The 14829-nt window shown below is 38.7% G+C and overlaps 1 protein-coding gene across 1 annotated transcript in view; it reads left to right on the top strand.

The window, feature by feature from the left end:
• The window catches only part of LOC123533951 (mRNA export factor GLE1-like), a 51618-nt gene that overhangs the window by 14992 nt on the left and 21797 nt on the right, over positions 1–14829 (top strand). The window contains exons 6-8 of the mRNA XM_045315944.2: positions 900–970; positions 1349–1635; positions 12081–12151. Coding sequence (XP_045171879.2) covers positions 900–970; positions 1349–1635; positions 12081–12151 — 429 coding nt within the window. The remainder of the gene's footprint in view (positions 1–899; positions 971–1348; positions 1636–12080; positions 12152–14829) is intronic.

Raw genomic sequence — 14829 nt, 5'->3', positions numbered from 1 at the left:
GTCTTGGTTGCTGTGACTGCCCGTAGTCTTGGTTGCTGTTGGTTGCAGTGACTGCCCGTAGTCTTGGTTGCTGTGACTGCCCGTAGTCTTGGTTGCTGTGACTGCCCGTAGTCCCGGTTGCTGTGACTGCCCGTAGTCCCGGTTGCTGTGACTGCCCGTAGTCCCGGTTGCTGTGACTGCCCGTAGTCCCGGTTGCTGTGACTGCCCATAGTCCCGGTTGCTGTTATTGCCCATAGTCTTGGTTGCTGTAATTGCCAGTAGTCTTGGTTGCAGTGACAGCCATAGTCTCGATTGCCCACTGTTGTATAGCAGTTTCTACAAAGACAGTGCATGAAACACTTGGCATCCAATTTCATCAGGGTAACTCCAAGTTTCTCTGAACTACTGGGCAAGGAGTTCATTCAATGATGCAGCTTGTTTGCACTTGGGGTCCTCAAATGCTGTAAGAAATTAACTAGAAGAAATTTGAAAGTCTTCTTCCCATGAACAGCTTGACGTATTTTCCAAACTTGATCCATAGTATCTTTTGATTGACATTTCTTAAATTGTACAAGGTTCATCCCTGGTTGCACCTGTGTGTCACCAGAGCTTAAGAAAAAAACCTTTAATAGACTCTTTTTATGAATCACATGATTCATGTTTAGAAGCATTCTTGCATGAAACTTTCAGATTCGTTTTAAAGTTCTTTTTTCACTGTATTTTGGAGCTGTCAGAGCCAAAAAATGGAAAAGTCTTTAAATTCTACACAAAGCCTTGATTGATTTTGATGCGATCAGAAACAAAGCCACACGGTCAGATGAGCAACTTTGGTCCTCCTTGGCCCTCCTGTGATGAGATTTGTTTGTACCTTAGATATATTGATGCCTTGTTGACTGCAGATTTATACATTCTGAACTTAGATTCACGATGCCAGAATACAGGAAGCAGAACAAGTCAAGAGAAAACTTCAGTTGGAGGAAATCAGAAGGAAGTAAGTTTCCTGAAATGTTTGTTTCATTTCTGTCATTATTTCTCCTACCTTATACATTTTATGTCATAGATGCTGAAATGTTCACCCCTTCTTTGAATGGGTAGTCTTAAATATATTAACTTTACAGGACAAGTGAAGTCATAAATATTCATGGGGGAATAATTTTCATTGATTACGTTCACAAAGAACTTTCCAAATTATTATATATTTATACTTTGAAATCCACAATTTTATCTTAAGTGTGACTTAGTAAATAACTGTTTTGGTCAAAAACACAGATTTGTTTATGTTATTGAAACAAAATGACTTTACATTGAGACTAGCTTGTCAGCACAAACAAACCCAAATGAAAATAAACTGTGCATAATTTTTTTTTAGGGAGAAGGAAAATAAAGAGCGACAAGAGAAACTGTCAAAGAGTGTTACCCAACTGAACCAACTATATACCAAAATACAAAGTGATTTTACGGCCAGTAGATACCAAAGTCACATTTCTGAAGCTGCCAAAAAGTCACTAACCCTGATACAGTCGTTGGTGAGTAATGCTGATGCTGTGAGAAGAGCATGTGAGCAGAATGGAGAAGTCACCACAGAAAATTGTGAAGAATGTGTGAACATACTCAACCGTGCTAGCAAAGCTTATGAGCTTATCAAGAAGGATTTAGGTAAGAATTAAAAAAATTTAATGTCTTAATGCTCCCATCATAAAATAGTGTCGAAGGGGCATGTTCTGTTTTCCCTGATCATGTGTGCACCCGTCCGTCTGTGTGTGCATTGAGAGGATTGTCTCTGGCCAAACACTTTGTTATACGTTGTCTGAATTTAAAAAAGTCCACACAGATGATCACCAATGTCTTGCATCCAGTCCATTGACCTATGACTCAAGGTCAAAGATTTAAGGTAATTTTTTTTGTCACCCATATCTGAAGAAGTATTTGGCCTATAGACCTAACAAAATTATAGAAATTTTATTTAGCATTATATGTTGTACACCTGGCGTTTTCTATGGGACCTAGAGTAGTGAAACCATATTGGTATGTTATTCAGCAATTAAAGTTGTGCATCTTGGGTTTTGTTTGTGATTTCACTCGGCAGGACCAGTTTTGATCTTTGGTGCTTCTTTCAGTTGGTAGATGATTTTGTCGACGGTCAGTAACTAGTGAATGTTTGGTTTCATAGGTTGATTGCCTGTGGTCACTGGTCAGTAATGGCCCTTGTTCTTGGGGCCAGTGAGTCAAGATTAAAAACTATTTCCATGCAGTAACTGAAGAACCGTTAGACATACTGCCTTCAAACTTCAAGCATTCCTGTGGTCAGAAGATGACCCATAAACTTCTTGGCACCAGTAGGTCATAGGTCAATGTCACAGTGATCTTGAGAATGTGAACAGTTTCCTCTCAATAACTAAATAATGTTTTATCCTGCATTTTATTCCAACTTCTTATGATAATTGCCTGCAGTCAGTGGATGACCACTATTGTTTTTTGGATCAGGAGGTCAAAGGTGAATCTGAAAATTGTTTCTGATCAGTCATATCTAGAGATGGCATGGGCCTGTGACCTTAAAACGAAGGATGATTACCTGTAGTCAGTAAATGACTTCCCCTATATTTGAAGTCATTATGTCAAAGTTTAAGGGCACAACATACAAAATTACAAACATAATTGCCTCAGTCAGGCCATCATTAGCCGGGGATGGGGAGGGATGGGCAGTGGTGCATATGTGTCTTACAAACAGCTCTTATTAGCTCACCTGTCACATAGTGACAAGGTGAGCTTTTGTGATCACCTGTCGTCCGTCCGTCCGTCAATAATTTCTTGACTGCACCATATTGGTTTCATTTATGATTTTATTTTAACGAAACTTGCACAAAACTTGTATCACCATAAGATCTCGGTTCCTTTCTTGGACTGGCCAGATCCCATTATGGGTTCCAGAGTTATGGCCCCTGAAAGGGCCAAAATTACCTATTTTGAGCTTGTCTGCACAATAGCAGCTTTATTTATGATTTGATTTTTACCAAACTTGCACACAACGTGTATCACCATAAAATCTTGGTTCCTTTCTGGAACTGGCAAGATTCCTTTATGGGTTCCAGAGTTATGGCCCCTGAAAGGCCCAAAATTAGCTATTTTGACCTTGTCTGCACAATAGCAGCTTTATTATGTCTCCCACCACACAGTGGTGTGGGAGACATATTGATTTACTCCAGTCTGTCTGTGTGTGTGTCTGTCACGAAGCTTGTCCGCACTCTAAGTCGAACATTTCTCATCCGATTTTCACCAAACTTGAACAAAATGTGTTTGACCATAAGACCTCGACCAGGTTCAATAACTAGCCAAATTGGTCCAGGTGTCTTGGAGTTATGGCCCTTGAATTACCAAAATCGGTCTTTTTACTCTTGTCCGCACTCTAATTCAAATATTTCTCATCCAATCTCCACCAAACTTGAACAAAATGTGTTTGACCATGAGACCTCGGCCAAGTTCGATAACTAGCCAAATCGGTCCAGGCATTTTGGAGTTACCCCCCGGTACGGCTCTTGAATTATCGAAAAATTGGCCTTTTTACTCATATCCGCACTTTTAATCAAACATTTCTCATCAGATCTTCACCAAACTTGAACAAAATGTGTTTGACCATGAGACCTTGGCCAAGTTCGATAACTAACCAAACCGGTCCAGGCATTTTGGAGTTACGGCCCTTGAATTATCGAAAAATCGGCCTTTATACTCTTGTCTGCACTCTAAGTCAAACATTTCTCATCTGATCTTCACCAAACTTGAATAAAATGTGTTTGACCATAAGACCTCGGCCAGGTTCGATAACTAGGCAAATCGGTCCAGGCATTTTAGAGTTAAGTCCCTTGAATTATCGAAAAATTGGCCTTTTTACTCATGTCCGCACTCTTAATCAAACATTTCTCATCCGATCTTCCCCAACCTTGAACAAAATGTGTTTGACCATGAGACCTCGGCCAAGTTCGATAACTAGCCAAACCGGTCCAGGCATTTTGGAGTTACGGCCCTTGAATTATCGAAAAATCGGGCTTTTTACTCTTGTCCGCTCTCTAAGTCGAACATTTCTCATCCGATCTTCACCAAACTTGAACAAAATGTGTTTGACCATGAGACCTCGGCCAAGTTCGATAACTAGCCAAATCGGTCCAGGCATTTTAGAGTAGGCCCTTGAATTACCGAAAAAATCCGTCTGTTTACTCTTGTCCGCTTTCTAAGTCAAACATTTCTCATCTGATCTTCACCAAACTTGAACAAAATGTGTTTGGCCATAAGACCTTACCCAAGTTTGATAACTAGCCACATCCGCCCAGGCACTTTTGATTTATGGCCCTTGAATTACTGATTGGATCCACTCATCCAGACCATCTAATTGGATCCGCTCGTCTAAAACATGTAGAGAAACTAACATTTTACATAGGGGCAGTTGTGGGAGACATGCGCTTTTCTCAAAAGCATCTCTAGTTTATGATTTGATTTTTACCAAACTTGCACACAACTTGTATCACCATAAGATCTTGGTTCCTTTCTGGAACTGACATTCCATTATGGGTTCCAGAGTTATGGCCACTTTAGGGGTCAAAATTGGCTATTTTGACCTTGTCTGCACAATAGCAGCTTCATTTATGATTTGATTTTAACCAAACTTGCACACAACTTGTATCACCATAAGATCTCGATTCTTTTTTATATGCCCGCAGGGACGTATTATGTTATCACCTCGGTGTCCGTCTGTCTGTCTGTGTGTTGGTTAGCAATTTCCCTTCCGCTCTGTAACTTATGAACCCCTTAATGGATTTCAGAGAAATCTGACACAAATGTTCACTTATTGAAAGGATGTGCAGAGCGCATGTTTCGAATGGCTAAATTCAATGTCAAGGTAACACTTAGTGGTCAAAGGTCATATGACTTTGTTTTATGTGAATATTGCTCTGCATTTGCATTGCATTGCATTGCAGTGATCTTGTTAGCTCACCTGTCACATAGTGACAAGGTGAACTTTTGTGATCACCCTTTGTCCGTCGTCCGTCCGTCAACAATTTCTTTTCTGCACGATAGTGGTTTCATTTATGATTTTATTTTAACCAAACTTGCACACAACTTGTATCACCATAAGATCTCGGTTCCTTTCTTGAACTGGCCAGATTCCCTTATGGGTTCCAGAGTTATGGCCCCTGAAAGGGCCAAAATTAGCTATTTTGACCTTGTCTGCACAATAGCAGCTTCATTTATGATTTGAATTTAATCAAACTTGCACAAAACTTGGGTCACTATAAGATCTTGATTCCTTAGTTGAACCGGCCAGATCCCATAATGGGTTCCAGAGTTATGGCCCCTGAAAGGGCCAAAATTAATTAGCTATTTTGACCTTGTCTGCACAATAGCAGCTTCATTTATGATTCGATTTTAACCAAACTTGCACACAATTTGTATTGATCACACAAGATCTTGGTTCCTTTCTTGAACTGGCCAAATTTCATCATGAGTTCCAGAGTTATGGCCCCTTAAAGGTCCAAAATTGGCTATTTTGGCTTTTGCAGCCATATAGAGACTTCATTTATGATTTTATTTGATACAAACTTCAAAATAACTTCAACAACAATAATTCTTGGATTCCATGACAAATCAGATCCAAGCGTAGGTTCAGAGTTATTTTATATCTGATTACCTCCCCTGATTGTATTATTTGAAATTTCAATATTGTCATTAGTTGGACTGAGCCAATCAGGGTAGATAACTATGGACTGATTTTATGTCAAATTATTTCCCTTTATTTCAAATTAAAATGGGTATATCTCCGTAACTAATGAAGATACTGATCTGAAATTTCATTTATGTCAACAGATTTATTTGGCAGATCCTTCTTTTGTTCACTTACAATAATTTTTTTTTAAATTACTTCCCTTTTACGTTACTATAAATAGCTTATTTTAGTAACTTTTATTATTATTGGCCGTAGGGAAAAACTGAGACCACTTTTCTGTGGTACAACATGGATGGTACCTCCAATTTGTAGGTGTATTTTGACATATCTGTACCTTGTAAGAATTTTTTTTCTTTTTGGTTAAATTTCTTCCCTTTGTTGTTACTGTCCTTTGGACTTAGATATTTTTTCTAAGGACCTTCTTGTCCTCAAGTGCATTGATAACAGGTGAGCGATATAGGGCCATCATGGCCCTCTTGTTTTTATTTGGCAGATCCTTCTTTTGTTCGCTTACAATATTTTTTTTATTACTTCCCTTTTATGTTACTATAAATCGCTTATTTAGTAACTTTTTTTAGCTCACCTGTCACAAAGTGACGAGGTGAGCTTTTGTGATTGCGCGGTGTTCGTCGTCCGTGCGTCGTCCTTGCGTCCGTGCGTGCGTAAACTTTTCCTTGTGACATCTCTAGAGGTCACATTTTTCATGGGATCTTTATGAAATTGGGTCAGAATTTTCATCTTGGTAAATTTTAGGTCAGGTTTGAAACTTGGTCACATGCCGTCAAAAACTAGGTCAGTAGGTCTAAAAATAGAAAAAACTTGTGACATCTCTGGAGGCCATAATTTTCAATGGATCTTCATGAAAATTGGTCAGAATGTTCACCTTGATGATATCTAGGTCAAGTTAAAAACTGGGTCATGTGCGGTCAAAAACTAGGTCAATAGGTCTAAAAATAGAAAAATCTTGTGACCTCTCTAGAGGCCATATATTTCACAAAATCTTCATGAAAATTGGTCAGAATGTTCACCTTGATGATATCTAGGTCAAGTTCGAAACTGGGTCATGTGCCATCAAAAACTAGGTCAGGAGGTCTAAAAATAGAAAAACCTTATGACCTCTCTAGAGGCCATATATTTCACAAGATCTTCATGAAAATTGGTTAGAATGTTCACCTTGATGATATCTAGGTCAAGATCGAAACTGGGTCACGTGCCGTCAAAAACTAGGTCAGTAGGTCTAAAAATAGAAAAACCTTGTGACCTTTCTAGAGTCCATATATTTCACAAGATCTTCATGAAAATTGGTCAGAACGTTCACCTTGATGATATCTAGGTCAGTTTCGAAACTGGGTCACGTGCCATCAAAAACTAGGTCAGTAGGTCAAAAAATAGAAAAACCTTGTGACCTCTCTAAAGGCCATATTTTTCATGGGATCTGTATGAAAGTTGGTCTGAATGTTCATCTTGATAATATCTAGGTCAAGTTCGAAACTGGGTCTCGTGTGAAACTGGGTCAACTGCGATCAAAAACTAGGTCAGTAGGTCTTGAAATAGAAAAACCTTGTGACCTCTCTAGAGGCCATACCCTTGAATGGATCTTCATGAAAATTGGTCAGAATGTTCACCTTGATGATATCTAGGTCAAGTTTGAAACTGGGTCACGTGCCTTAAAAAACTAGGTCAATAGGTCAAATAATAGAAAAACCTTGTGACCTCTCTAGAGGCCATATTTTTCAGTGGATCTTCATGAAAATTGGTCAGAATTTTTATCTTGATAATATCTAGGTCAAGTTCAAAACTGGGTCACATGAGCTCAAAAACTAGGTCACTATGCCAAATAATAGAAAAAACGACGTCATGCTCAAAGCTGGATCATGTGGGAAGAGGTGAGCGATTCAGGACCATCATGGTCCTCTTGTTATTATTGGCCATAGGGAAAAACTGAGACCACTTTTCTGTGGTACAACATGGATGGTACCTCCAATTTTTAGGTGTATTTTGACATATCTGTACCTTGTAAGAATTTTTTCTTTTTGTTTTTGGTTAATAACCCCAGTCACACATACGGGGCGGATAGCTACGTCTAGCCATGGATAGAAATGTAGTAATCCATATCGATCCGTACCTGAGCCGTACCTTAAAGTAGTAACCCGTATCAATCCGTACCAGTCCGTACGGCTCAGGTACGGATCGATACGGTTTACTTCGTTTCTATCCATAACTAAACGTAGCTATCCGCGCCGTATGTGTGACTGTGGTATAAAGCAATGGTACTCAGGTGAGCGATATAGGGCCATCATGGCCCTCTTGTTCTATAAGTTATGGCCCTTCAATTTTTATGCCCCCAAAGGTGGGCATATTAAAATCGCACTGTCCGTTCTTGTGTACGTCTGTGTGTCTGTGTAAATTCTTGTCCGAGCTGTAACTCTGCCATCCATGAAAGGATTTTGAAAAACTTGGCACAAATGTTCACCATAATTTGGCATAAATGTTCACCATAATGAGACAATGTGTCATGCGCAAGACCCAGACCCCTAGCTTCAAGGTCAAAGGTTAACAGGGTCTGTTTCATGTCTTGTCCATAACTCTGCCATCCACGAAGGGATTTGGCATAAATGTTCCACATAATGAGACGTGTCATTGTGCAAGACCCAGACCCCTAGCTATAAGGTCAAGGTCACACTTGGAGGTTAAAGGTTAAAATGTTCTGTTTTTTGTCCAGTCCATAACTCTGCCATCGATGAAGGGATTTTAAAACTAATTGGCATAAATGTTCTCTATATTAAGATGACGTCTCATGCACAAGATCAAGATCCCTAGCTCCAAGGTCAAGGCCACACTTAGAAGTCAAAGGTCAAAGGTTAACATGGTTTGTTTCTTGTCTGGTCAATAACTCTGCCATTCATCAAGGGATTTTAAAATCACTTGGCACAAATGTTCCCTATAATGAGTTGAAATGTCATGTGCAAGACTCAGACCCCTAGCTCCAAGGTCAAGGTTAACTTTGGAGAACATTTTATTTTGTATGATTCATACCTAAACTATTCTGGCATATTTTGCACAGACAACTGTAGCATTCTTGGGCACATTTCGGGGGCATTTGTCACTAAAAGTGACAGCTCCTGTTATACATAGAATGTACATAGTTTTGTTAGCTCGACTATTCGAAGAATAGTCTAGCTATTCTACTCACCCTGGCGTCGGCGTCGGCGTCGGCGTCGGCGTCGGCGTCACACCTTGGTTAAGTTTTTGCATGCAAGTACATACAGCCATCAATTAAAGGCATATAGCTTTGAAACTTATTTTTTCTTTTTCTAGGTCAATAACCAACCTCTCTGGGTCAAGTCCCATAACTCTGACATGTATTTTGAGCAAATTATGCCCCCTTTTGGACTTAGAAAATTTTGGTTAAAGTTTTACATGCAAGTTACTATCTCCAAAACTAATGCAGATATTGATTTGAAACTTCACATGTGTCTTCGGGGTTATAAAACTAGTTGATAGCAGCAAGTCCCATAACTCTGACTTTCATTTTGGCCAAATTATGCCCCCTTTTGGACTTAGAAAATTCTGGTTAAAGTTTTGCGTGCAAGTACATACAGCTATTTCTAAAAGGCATATAGATTTGAAACTTATTTTTTCTTTTTCTAGATCAATTACCAACCTCATTGGGTCAAGACCCATAACTCTGACATGTATTTTGAGCAAATTATGCCCCCTTTTAGACTTAGAAAATTTTGGTTAAAGTTTTACATGCAAGTTACTATCTCCAAAACTAATGCAGATATTGATTTGAAACTTCACATGTGTCTTCGGGGTTATAAATCTAGTTGATAGCAGCAAGTCCCATAACTCTGATCTTCATTTTGGCCAAATTATGCCCCCTTTTGGACTTAGAAAATTCTGGTTAAAGTTTTGCGTGCAAGTACATACAGCTATTTCTAAAAGGCATATAGATTTGAAACTTATTTTTTCTTTTCTAGATCAATTACCGACCTCACTGGGTCAAGTCCCATAACTCTGACATATTTTTTCAGCAAATTATGCCCCCTTTTAGACTTAGAAAATTTTGGTTAAAGTTTTACATGCAAGTTATTATCTCCAAAACTAATGCAGATATTGATTTGAAACTTCACATGTGTCTTCGGGGTTATAAAACTAGTTGATAGCAGCAAGTCCCATAACTCTGACCTTCATTTTGGCCAAATTATGTCCCCTTTTGGACTTAGAAAATTCTGGTTAAAGTTTTGCGTGCAAGTACATACAGCTATTTCTAAAAGGCATATAGATTTGAAACTTATTTTTTCTTTTTCTAGATCAATTACCAACCTCATTGGGTCAAGACCCATAACTCTGACATGTATTTTGAGCAAATTATGCCCCCTTTTAGACTTAGAAAATTTTGGTTAAAGTTTTACATGCAAGTTACTATCTCCAAAACTAATGCAGATATTGATTTGAAACTTCACATGTGTCTTCGGGGTTATAAATCTAGTTGATAGCAGCAAGTCCCATAACTGATATGCATTTTGGTCAAATTATTCCCCCTTTTTGAACTTAAAACTCTTTTGATATTTAACCTTTTTGGGTAATATTTTCCTGCTTCTGGGACAATATTTCGAATAGTCGAGCTTGGCTGTCTTACGGACAGCTCTTGTTTGTTTTACACCCACAAAACGAAGTTTGGGGGTCTATATAGGAGTGACCTTGTCGGTCTGGCAGTCTGTTGGTTTTCATAGATGCCGGACAATAACTCATGAAAGGCCTGACAGATTTTAATAATTTTTAGTACACAGGTGTAACATTATAAAATACAGGTCAAGTTCGACTTTGAGATCAGTAGGTCATAGGTCAAGGTCACAATGACCCGGAACAGTTAAACGGTTTCCTGATGATAACTTGAGAATGCTTGGGCCTAGGATCATAACTTTTGGTACACAGGTGTAACATCATAAAATACAGATCCAGTTCAACTTTGAGGTCAGTAGGTCAAGGGTCAAGGTCATAGTAACCCGGAACTTTTAACGGTTTCCAGATGATAACTTGAGAACGCTTGGGCTTAGGATTATGAAAGTTGATAGGGAGGTTGATCATGACCAGCAGAGGACCACTATTGATTTTGAGGTCATTAGGTCAAAGGTCAAGGTCACAGTGACCCAGAACAGTTAAACTATTTCCAGATGATAACTTGAGAACGCTTGGGCCTAGGATCATGAAAGTTGATAGGAAGGTTGATCATGACCAGCAGATGACACATATTGATTTTGAGGTCAGTGCGTCAAAGGTCAAGGTCACAGTGACCCGGAACAGTTAAACGGTTTCTGGACGATAACTTGAGAACACTTGGGCCTAGGCTTATGAAACTTTATTAGGGAGGTTGGTCATGACCAGTAGATGGCTCCTATTGATTTTGAGGTTTGACTGTGACATTGGCTTACTTCTGTTACAAGACCGTACTGTGGGGGTATAATTTGTCACTCCTGTGACAGCTGTAGTTATTATTGGTTTACTTGTAATAATTTGTTTCTCTGTAAAAAGTTAATATTTTCTTCCCCATTCTATTTCCTAAGAAAACCTGCTTCAGCAAGATTAAATGCATTGGATGACATTTTTATACCCCCGGCATCTACTGATGCGGGAGGCATATAGTGATTGTCCTGTCTGTCCGTTCGAGGTTAACCAAATGGGACCGTTTCGTCTAGCATCAATACTAATGCAGATGTAACCTGTGACCATTCCTCATCTTCAGACATCACCTGACCACAGTTTGACCTTGACCTCTTTTTGGATTTAGGTTGCTTTATATGGGCCATCTCTTGGTTAACCAAATGGGACCGTTTCGTCTAGCATCAGTACCGCTTACAAGAATGAATTAATACTAATACAGATGTAACCTGTGACCATTTCTCATCTTCAGACATCACCTGACCTCAGTTTGACCTTGACCGTGACCTCGTATTGGACTTAGGTTGCTTTTATCAACAAAGATGCCACCGGGGGCATCAAGCGTTTATTGAACGCAGCTACTTGTTTTCTTTCAAAAAAGCACCCATCTAGTTTCTATATTCTGCTCCATTAGTCACTGACTAGTATTCAACAAGTTTTATGACAGTAAGTGTGTCCATCAGTCTGTCACATCTTTGTATGGTCAGTAGCTTTGCCACAAATTGATGATTTTTCAAATAATCCAGCATAAATATTCAAGGAAACAAGTTATGTGCAATACTCAGAATCACAGCTCAAAGGTCAAGGTCTTGCTTACTGGTCAATGTTTTAAGAAGATTTGATTATGTCTTGTCTATAACACTTGTATACTCTGTATTTTAGATTGAATTTACTAAATGATATGTTTATGAAAAATCTTGTAATATCTTCATGTACATTACAGAAAAAGCTGAAAAAGAGGGCAAAGAAGCTGAGGCAGAGAAAGAAAGGCAAGCCAGGATACAGGAAGAGCAGGTACCAGGGCCTTCAGATTTATGACAAAATTTTCAAAGAAAAACTGAGCTGTGGTCATTTTGTCAGAGCAAAATGTGTATCAGTCCATAGGTGTATGGTGGGGTGCTGTACTATTATGGTATTACTTTGTGTGAAATTTAACACTGGAAAGGCCTAGAACCAAATGGACTGTTAGGGAAATGAAAGCAGTCAGGGGAATGATTATACCAGAGAGTTAGAAATATTAATTTCCAGACATTTCAGCATTAATAATCATAAAATGTTCAATATGGATTATAATTGCCCCCTTGTTAATTTTTCAAGCAGTATATTGTGCAATTTGCAGTCAATTTAGCTCGTCAAATTTTGGGAAAAAAAACCTACGAGGTATTGTCGTCACTTGATCGTTGGTGGTGGTTAACATTTTTGTTTAGGTCCACCTTTTCTCAAACACTGTAAGAGCTACAGTTTTGAAACTTTGTTCACTTGTTTATCATCATTAGGTGAGTAAGTAGACCAAGAACTATAACTCTAACCTGCATTTTGTCAGGATTATGGCCCTTTTTATACTTAGAAAATCTGAACTATGACTCTTTTCTCACATACCCTGAAATCCCGAAAATAAGCCACTGCTTATTTTAAATTTTCATAAGGATTTGGTGGCTTATTATTGAGACCGGCTTATTTTTGAGTCCAGCGAACTTTTGAGTACATATATTCACTAACGGTTTAAACGGTTTATTTTAGAGTACCGAAATACTGAAGATACGGATGTCATATTTTTGCTTTTTAGGGTATTGTCCAGCACTTGCAGACGAGAGATGGCATCCGCAGGCAGTGCTCTTATTAGCTCTTACATCACCTGAGCACAAAGTGCTTGGTGTGAGCTTTGTGATTGCTCACTTTCCGGCATCTATCAATCTGTCCATTGTCCATCCATCCACACTTTTTAGCTCACCTGTAACAAAGTGACAAGGTGAGCTTTTGTGATCGTGCGGTGTCCGTCCGTCCGTAAACTTTTGCTTGTGACCACTCTAGAGGTCACATTTTTCATGGGATCTTTATGAAAGTTGGTCAGAATGTTCATCTTGATGATATCTAGGTCAAGTTCGAAACTGAGTCATGTGCCATCAAAAACTAGGTCAGTAGGTCTAAAAATAGAAAAACCTTGTGACCTCTCTAGAGGCCATATATTTCACAAGATCTTCATGAAAATTGGTCAGAATGTTCACCTTGTTGATATCTAGGTCAAGTTCGAAACTGGGTCACGTGCGGTAAAAAAACTAGGTCAGTAGGTCTAAAAATAGAAAAATCTTGTGACCTCTCTAGAGGCCATATATTTCACAAGATCTTCATGAAAATTGGTCAGAACGTTCACCTTGATGATATCTAGGTCAAGTTTGAAACTGGGTCACGTGCCTTCAAAAACTAGGTCAGTAGGTCAAATAATAGAAAAACCTTGTGACCTCTCTAAAGGCCGTATTTTTCATGGGATCTGTATGAAAGTTGGTCTGAATATTCATCTTGATGATATCTAGGTCAGGTTCGAAACTGGGTCACGTGCGATCAAAAACTAGGTCAGTAGGTCTAAAAATAGAAAAACCTTGTGACCTCTCTAGAGGCCATATATTTCATGAGACTTTCATGAAAATTGGTCAGAATGTTCACCTTGATGATATCTAGGTCAAGATCGAAAGTGGGTCACGTGCCATCAAAAACTAGGTCAGTAGGTCAAATAATAGAAAAACCTTGTGACCTCTCTAGAGGCCATATTTTTCATGGGATCTGTATGAAAATTGGTCTGAATGTTCATCTTGATGATATCTAGGTCAATTTCGAAAGTGGGTCACGTGCCATCAAAAAGTAGGTCAGAAGGTCAAATAATGAAAAAATGTTGTGACCTCTCTAGAGGCCATATTTTTCATGGGATCTGTATGAAAATTGGTCTGAATGTTTATCTTGATGATATCTAGGTCAAGTTTGAAACTGGGTCAACTGCGATCAAAAACTAGGTCAGTAGGTCTTGAAATAGAAAAACCTTGTGACCTCTCTAGAGGCCATACCCTTGAATGGATCTTCATGAAAATTGGTCAGAATGTTCACCTTGATGATATCTAGGTCAGTTTTGAAACTGGGTCACATGCCTTAAAAAACTAGGTCAATAGGTTAAATAATAGAAAAACCTTGTGACCTCTCTAGAGACCATATTTTTCAATGGATCTTCATGAAAATTGGTCAGAATTTTTATCTTGATAATATCTAGGTCAAGTTCAAAACTGGGTCACATGAGCTCAAAAACTAGGTCACTATGTCAAATAATAGAAAAAACGATGCATACTCAAAACTGGGTCATGTGGGAAGAGGTGAGCGATTCAGGACCATCATGGTCCTCTTGTTTTTAAAAGACATCTTCTGTGAAACTACAGGTCAGAATTGCATATACTGTAAAAGCACATATTTTTGCTGGGTCAGAAAATTTCGCGAAATTGAAATTTTGAGTATGTTTGCAAAATTGTAAAAATAGTATCATACTTGAATTTGAAGTATACTTATGGTGAATATTTACGCCAGGATGAATTTTCACGAGATGTAGGGTCCCACGAATATAGCGAAAATCAAACCCTCGCAAAAATTTCTGCTTTTACAGTAATGAATATTCACTTGTTCCTTTGGTTTCATTTTACTGCACTTAGGTACAA

The sequence above is a fragment of the Mercenaria mercenaria genome, chromosome 12, assembly GCF_021730395.1.
Source record: "Mercenaria mercenaria strain notata chromosome 12, MADL_Memer_1, whole genome shotgun sequence".
NCBI lineage: Eukaryota > Metazoa > Mollusca > Bivalvia > Venerida > Veneridae > Mercenaria > Mercenaria mercenaria.
The sequence above is the reverse complement of the archived record's forward strand: the minus strand, read 5'-3'. Positions and strand labels throughout refer to the sequence as shown.